Genomic DNA, 8,305 nt, shown 5'->3' with positions numbered 1-8,305 from the left:
AGAGCTAATTATAATTTTTAAATTTTATTGTGATAAGAACACAATATGAGCTGTATGTTAACAGATTTTTAAGTGTTCAATACAGTGCTTTTTAAAAATTATTATGCTACATACATATTTTGATATATTTCCTTTATCTTTTTAAAAAATATATTTTATTGATTTTAGAGAAAGAGGAAGGGAAAGGGAGAGAGAGAAACAATGGTGAGAGAGAAACATTGATCGGTTGCCTCCTGTATGGCCCCCACTGAAGATTGAGCTCACAATCCAGGCATATGCCCTGATTGGGAATTGAACTTGTGACCTCTTGGTGCATGAGTTGATGCTCAACCACTAAGGCATACTGGCCAGGCTCAGCACAGTGTTTTTGATTCTAGTCACTATGTTGTAGAGATCTCTAGAGCTTCACCTTGTTTAACTGAAACTTTATTCCTATTGATTAGTAACTCCCCAATTTCCCTCTGCCAGCCCCCAGAAACCACCTTTCCACTATTGCAGTGGTTCTCAACCTTCTGGCCCTTTAAATACAGTTCCTCACGTTGTGACCCAACCATAAAATTATTTTCGTCGTTACTTCATAACTGTAATGTTGCTACTGTTATGAATCGTAATGTAAATATCTGATATGCAGGATGGTCTTAGGCGACCCTTGTGAAAGTGTCGTTTGACCGCCAAAGGGGTCTCGACCCACAGGTTGAGAACCGCTGCACTATTGGATTCTATGAATTTGACTATTATTGGTACCTCATATAAGTGGAATCATGCAGTAATTGTTCTTCTATAACTAACTTGTTTCACTTAGCATAATATCCTCAAGGTTCATTCATATTGTAACATATGTCAGAATTTCGTCTTTTTAAGGCTGAATAATATTCCATGGTATGTATGTAGCACGCTTAAAAAAATCTATCTGTTTCCACAACTTGGCTATTATGTATATAGTACTGCAATGATCATGGGTATGCTGATATTTCATTGAGTTCCTGACTTCAAATATTTTGAATAAATACCATGAAGTGGGATTGCTGAGATTTTGTAATTAATTTTTAAGGCATTAGAAAGTGGATGAGGTTAGACATGATACTTTACTGGTAGAACTTGGTTATTTCTGATCATCACAAGTTCAATATAACTGTGCCCTGATTTGATTTTTATTTAAGAAAGTTGGTTTGAGTGTGGCAGTCAGAAATGTTCAGGTTTGATGTTATTTTGATGGAATTTTTACTTGTTCTAACACCTTTCCTCTGTATATTGAAGATAATATACAAATATTGCCTATACAGAACTAAATATTCTGCCTGCATAAAGCCTTAAGGGTATTATAAGCCTTGAGTTTGCCAAGGACTTTTAATCAGTTTCATTTTCTTTGTAAAAATATTAATTAGAAATCAGGTATAGTAAAATTAAATACATTTTTATGAACTTCCATTTCTCTAGTCATAGATGTCATAATGATCCTCTATTAAGAATAAACATTTTAAGAGCTTCATGTTGCTTCTTTCCGCCAACATTTAAAAATGTCTACTGTGCCAGGAAAGCACATATAATTTCAACTTTGTCAATAAAGTATATTTTAAAAATAGTCAAGGTTAGGTACCAATGTTTAAAATAAAAGGGGATAAGGTGGCATAAAAGGTAAAAATTTGAAGAAGAGATGGCAATTAAGAAAGGAATTATGGAATGAATCAATATAAATTAGTTATAATAGATTAGGTTGACACTCAAAACATTTTTATTTTAATCCTGCTTGTGTATTAGCCAAAGGCAGTTTACATGCAATTACAGTGATGACTCATGAGGTACAATTGCTTTTCAAAAAATGACATTAATATTGTTTAAAAATTGTTTCCTTTCATAATGCATACATTAGAATTAAGGTAAAACAGTATTTTAGCTGTAATTTTTATAAACAAATCACTTCAAAAACTGGAAATTAATATTTTACCATAGTGCTTAATATATAACACTATTGGGTATGAATAATGTAGAAGGCAGGGTCTGTCAGCAGGGTACTAAAAGCTATAACATTATTCATTTTAAAAATATATTTTTATTGATTTCAGAGAGGAAGAGATAAAAACATCAATGATGAGAGAGAATCATTGACCGGCTGCCAGCAACCTGGGCATATGTCCTGACCAAGAATTGAACCATAACCTCCTGGTTCATAGGTCGATGCTCAACCACTGAGCCATGCCAGCCAGACTATAACATAGTTTAAAGAGCACATCTTATAAATAGTAACTAAATTTGCCAATTGGCTGTTTTAAGATAAATCTCATTCTCAGTTTCTCTTTTAGTATTTGGGTAATGGGTTTAATACTGTGTTGTTGTAAGGAGTAGAGGAGGCAATGTGTGAAAAAGTGAGGTCCGATAGACAAAGCATAGATCAGGTAAACATGACTATTGAGGACCTAAGAGGAAAATAGTGTAGGTTTTGCAGAGACAAGCAACTTGGCCTCCACAATCTCCCACTTGGACTGCTTCAATTGCCTTTTGACCACTTTTGTCATGAAGCATTTATTCTCATCCAGGCAGCATGGCTCAGTGGTTGAGCAGACCTATGAACCAGGAAGTCATGGTTCGATCCCTGGTTGCGGGCTCGATCCCCAGTTGGGGGCATGCAGGAAGCAGCCGGTCAATGATTCTCTCTCATCATTGATGTTTCTATCTCTCTCCCTCTCCCTTCCTCTCTGAAATCAATAAAAAAAAAATTTTTAAAGAAGCATTTGTTCTTTACACAATGTAAACTAGATTCCTTCTCTTCCACTTAAGTTTCCATTGTGCTTAGACCTAATCCAAACTCCCTGTTCTAGTTTCCAAACTCCAAAATTATCTGCACCTACTTATCCCTTTGACTGCATCCACACTTTCCCCTCTTGTTTACTGGGGTTTAGCAAACCTGGCCTTTTGTTTTCTTCACTTCTACAAGATGTCAAGCTTATTATAACCTTTAGGCTTTTGCATTAATGTGTACCTCTGTTTGGAATGCTTTTACCTGGTTGTACATGGCCGGTCTCCTCTTATTATTTAGAGTTGTCATGTTATTAGAGGGGCTTTCCATCACCATCTCTTCTTAAATAGATACCCAGTAACTATGAAATCTCCTCACTTAATTATATCAACAGCAAATATGGCTAACTATAATTCCTTGATGTTTTGTTTATTGGGAGAGTATTTAATTTTTCTTTGTCCTTTAAAATGTAAGTTCTATGGGAGGACAAACTTTTTCTATGTTGTCCACCAATGTGACCCCAGAACCTGGAATGATATTTGCCACATAAGAAATACTAGATAAATATTTATTAATGAATGAATTAACATTGGTTGGATGAGAATATTGTGTTAATGATTCATCTCGTGGATCAGCCAATCTTAAAGAGTAAGCCTATTAAATCCAAAAGTTGCCGCCTTATTCCCAGTATAAGATGACGAGAATCTGGCATATTGATCCTTAGTCCTTTAAGAAACTAATAACTAATGGTCTTTCTTCATAAATTCACATAGGTATATAAAAACTTATTCACACTGTAGATTCACAGATTCTCTATCACTTCCCCATAACTCCATGGATCCTTGAATAAACAACTGTAGTCCACACACACTACGTCATTAAGAGGACATGGAAAGGAAAAGAAATATCTGAGGGACATTTTAAGAATAAAAACACAGTATTTTGGTTACTAACTTAAGGGACAATTAGAAGAATGATGACATTAAAATATTGAATTGAGCAATACAGGTGATGTTAGGTTTACAGTTTTGGATTTGTGAACCATTGGCAATTAGAATTAGAGACCCATAATTCAGGTAGAAATTTGAACTATGAAGCCAGGTTTAGGTAGTCAGTGGAAAAAACAATTAATGGAATTATGACAATTTTGCTTTTCAAAGGAGTTTGTATATATATTTAGGGGATGGCAAAAGAAACAAGCCCAATTAAAAGAGAAAAATATAAAGAATTCTGAAAGTAGGATGAAATTATGGCAATATATTATGACAAAAATGAAAGACTAGGGAACTTAAGCATTGTGAGCATTTAAGTGTTATGTCAGAATATGGGGCACATATGAAGTAAACTGAGCTGGCTTCATGGATCAGTAGATCTAAAAAGCGATGTCCCAAAAGGGCTAGAAAGTTAAAATATTTGTCATGTTTGAGAGGCAAGATGTACCAAGGGGTTTGTGCATAATTGCGGGAAGGAGAAAACGGAAGGTCTGTGCTGAGCGTCCGGTTCAAAGCTGAGAAGGGTGAGGTCACTTTAAAAAACACACACACACACACTTTCCCAGAGTGCTCTGCGCCGCGAAGAGGCGGCTTCCAGGACTGGCGACATTTTTGACCGTTGGCTGGAGCTGGAGTAACAAGATGGCGACATCGGCGGACTGAGGGGTCCGTCCAGGCGGGAGCCGGCAGCAGTGGCCGTGGTGGTATCACCGCCCTAACTCACCGCACCCCTTTTCCAGCCCGTGACGTCGTCGCTGCGAAAAAGGTGAGGGACTGGCGGCCCCCCTGACACAAGCGGCCCAGCCTGGGAACCGCGAAAACCCCGCCTAAACTGTAGATACCTGACTGGGCAGCGGTGGGTGATAGGGTTTCGCTCGGCGAATTCGGATTCGGGGGGCCCTGTGACGTCAGCCGCCCGACGTGTTTCGTTCCCTTCCACCGCTCTCGGGGAGCCAGCCCGGAGGCTCTCGTCCTCCTCTCTGAGGCATTGAGGTGTTAGGGCTGGGCCCAGCCTCCATCTTTGTCACCCAAGATGGCGAGCAGCAGCACCGGCACCCAGGCCGATTTCATTGTTGGTGAAAAGTACAAACTAGTAAGGAAGATCGGGGCTGGCTCCTTCGGTGAAATTTATAAGGCCATTAACATCACCAACGGCGAGGAGGTGGCGGTGAAATTAGAGGCGAAGAAGGCCAGGCACCCGCAGTTACTGTATGAGAGCAAACTGTATAAGATTCTTCAGGGCGGGGTGGGCATCCCCCGGCTGCGGTGGTACGGGCAAGAAAGAGAGTACAATGTGCTGGTCATGGACCTTCTGGGGCCCAGTCTGGAAGACCTGTTTAATTTCTGCTCTAGAAGGTTTACCATGAAAACGGTGCTTATGTTAGCTGACCAGATGATCAGTAGAATTGAATATTTACATACAAAGAACTTTATACACCGAGACATTAAACCCCATAACTTCCTCATGGGCATCAGGCATCGCAGTAATAAATGTTCACAAACTACAACAGGGAAAAGGAAAAGGAGCGCGGCTGCAAGCACTTCTCAAGACACAGCTTTATCATCATTAAACCAACTATTCCTTATTGATTTTGGTTTGGCCAAAAAGTACAGAGACAACAAGACAAAGCAACACATACCATACAGAGAAGATAAAAGCCTCACTGGCACCGCCCGTTATGCTAGCATCAATGCGCATCTGGGCATTGAACAGAGTCGCCGAGATGACATGGAATCCTTAGGCTATGTGCTGATGTATTTTATTAGAAGCAGCCTGCCATGGCAAGGTCTAGAAGCTGCCACAAAGAAACAAAAATATGAGAAAATTTGTGAAAAGAAGATGTCCATTCCTGTGGAAGTTTTGTGTAAGGGGCTTCCTGCAGAATTTGCCATGTACTTAAACTACTGTCGTGGGCTGCGTTTTGATGAAGTGCCGGATTACGTATACCTGAGGCAGCTATTCCGCATTCTTTTCAAAATTCTAAATTACCAATATGACTACACGTTTGATTGGACCAATTTACAGCAGAGAGCAGTACAGCCGGAGGCATCTACAAGTGGGCAGGGTCACCAGACCCAACCCCCAACAGTCTCTAAGCGTGAATAAAGAAACATAAGGAGTCATGCAGGTGATCGAAGCAGCATTTGTTTCTCCCCAAGTCTAGACATTTTAGTTCATATGTACACTAGCCAGTTGTTGTGGACAACCATTTACTTGATGTAAAGAACTTAATTTCAGTATAAACTGGCTCTGGCCAGCATTGGTGATGCTGTGTCCTAAGTTGTAGCTGCTGTAATTGTGACTATTAACTGAGATAGTGAAACACGGTGTCGTTTTCTATTGCATTTCTTTAAGTGGAAAAGTTAACTAAATGTTTGACACCATAAATTGGTGGAGAAATTGTGCATATGCCAATTTTTTGTTAAAATTGTTTTCTTTTAACTATGGTGCTTTGAGATCACATTTCAGAAGAACAGCATGAACAGTCTTCAGCCGCAGTTGTAATGGTTGTAAATGCTCACAATTGTGCATTCTTAGGGTTTATCCATCCCTGGGGTTTGCAAGTTACTCACTTAAAACATTCTTAAAATGGTTGGCTTCTTGTTTGCAAGCCAGCTGATATGGTAGCAACCGAAGACTCCAGTGTTTAAATATATGAAAGACTGCTTACCTGTGCTAGAAATAACAGCTTCTAAAGTGGACACTTAAGGAAAACTTAGTGACTACTAGATTATCTGTAGGACTCTGCATTGTCTCTAATGTTCTTGGTGTTTAAAAACATATTTGTCACAGAAATTTAGTTAACATCTTAAAACTGAATGTGTATGTATGTTGCTTAGATAAATGTACTCACTGCAAACATCCATATGATCTGTGATTTTGTTTTTATTTTGAAATGGGAGCTTTTTTGTTTACAAATTCATTAAAAACTAAAAATCGTTTCTGTAAGGAAAAATAAAATTAAAATAAAATAAAATACAACATGTGTCGGGCATAGAGAAGGAAAAACTACTGACCCAGAAGATACAAATATTAATAGGAGCCTGATTCTAGTCAAATTTCTACTGTTAGCCTCCTTTCTCCTTTTGGTTGGCCTTAGAACAGGGGTGGCTGTCAGTTTGGCCCTTGGGCCATATGGAGCCATGAAGTCATTTGGTCTGGCCCTGCCAAGTCATCAGGGAAGAGTTACTAACATGTTAGACCAAATATAGCAGGTTAAATTTTTTTTGGTTGTTAATCCTCACCCGAGGATATGTTTCCATTGATTTTTAGAGTGGAAGGGAGGTGGAGAAACACAGAGAAATATCGATATGAGAGAGACACGTTGATTGGTTGCCTCCCCGCACATGCCCCAACCAGGGCCAGGGATCAAACCTATAACCTAGGTACATGCCCTTGTCTGTAATCGAACCCTGGACCCTTCAGTCCGCAGGTCAACACTCTATCCACTGAGCCAAACCGGCTAGAGCATAGCAGGCTAACTTTTAGGTTGATATTCTTTATGGCTCGCAAATGTAAATATACAAATGGCCCTTGGCAGAAAACAGGTTCCCCACCCCTGCCTTAGAGGATCACAAATATTGAATAAGAATCAGAAGGCTGGAAGCCCCCATGATAGTGAATATAGAAAGAGGTAGCTTCAAACTGGGAAAAACAAGGATAGCCTACTAGAAAATGTGGCATAAGAAAAGTATGCCTGTTCCTACAATAGCTCTTTAGAGTGCTACTAGAGGTGCACGAATGCATGGGGTCCCTCGCCGTAACCTGTGGGGACTGTCTGAAACCAGCAGTCCAACATCCCCTGAAGGATGTAGTAGTACATGAAGCAACAGGTGGCCAGGGAAGAGCCGGAGCCCTGGCCAGTCGCCTTGCCACTCCTGCTCATCCTGGCCCTGCTGCTGCCACCACTCGGTAGGCTCGCTGCCGCTGCCCTGTGGTCTCCGTGCGCCCATCTTTGGCGATACCAGCATGCCCGTGACTGAGAAGCGGCCGTGGGCTCATGGCCAGTCAGTCCTGATGGTGGTCCTGATCCTGATCCTGGTCTGGATGGGGGAGGGGGGCACAAGGGGAGTGTCCACGGGAGAGGCTCACACTGCCACAGCAGTGCTTGCCAGCTGTGAGCCTGATGTCTGGTGCCCGCAGGTCAGCTGAGCGTTGCTCACGCTGTGGGAGTGCACTGACCACCAGGGGGCAGCTCCTGCATTAAGTGTCTGCCCCCTAGTGGTCAGTGCATGTCATAGCAACTGATGGAATGGTTGAATGGTCACTTAGACTTTTATATATATACAAATGAGAGAAAAGTCTAGAAATGGTGGATGAGGTCATTAAAATTAACCTGCCAACTGCAAATAACTAATACTGGATATAACTAATATCTAATAACTAATATCACAGGTATCGTTCTGGAGGCCAACAATATCAGCTTGAAGTGAAGGGACAGAGGCCAAGAAACATAAATCTTTGGCATCACTCATTCCCCTACAACCAACAATTAGAAAATAATTTTAATTAGAAAATAGATTTTTAAAAATATGTTATGAAAGGTGATATCTAAATGGCCAATAAACATATAGCCTT

The 8,305-nt window shown here is 40.3% G+C and overlaps 1 protein-coding gene across 1 annotated transcript; it reads left to right on the top strand.

Moving 5' to 3' along the window:
* Positions 1-4,759: 4,759 nt before the first annotated feature.
* Positions 4,760-5,833, top strand: LOC308511529 (casein kinase I-like; the record flags this gene model as incomplete). Its single annotated transcript, XM_081081552.1, has 1 exon — positions 4,760-5,833. One exon carries the CDS (start codon positions 4,760-4,762, stop codon positions 5,831-5,833), a length of 1,074 nt encoding a protein of 357 aa, XP_080937678.1.
* Positions 5,834-8,305: the final 2,472 nt, after the last annotated feature.

This window comes from Myotis nattereri (assembly GCF_964212035.1).
Source record: "Myotis nattereri genome assembly, chromosome: X".
NCBI classification, from domain to species: domain Eukaryota; kingdom Metazoa; phylum Chordata; class Mammalia; order Chiroptera; family Vespertilionidae; genus Myotis; species Myotis nattereri.
Note: the sequence above shows the minus strand (reverse complement) of the source record. Positions and strands in the feature narration are given on the sequence as shown.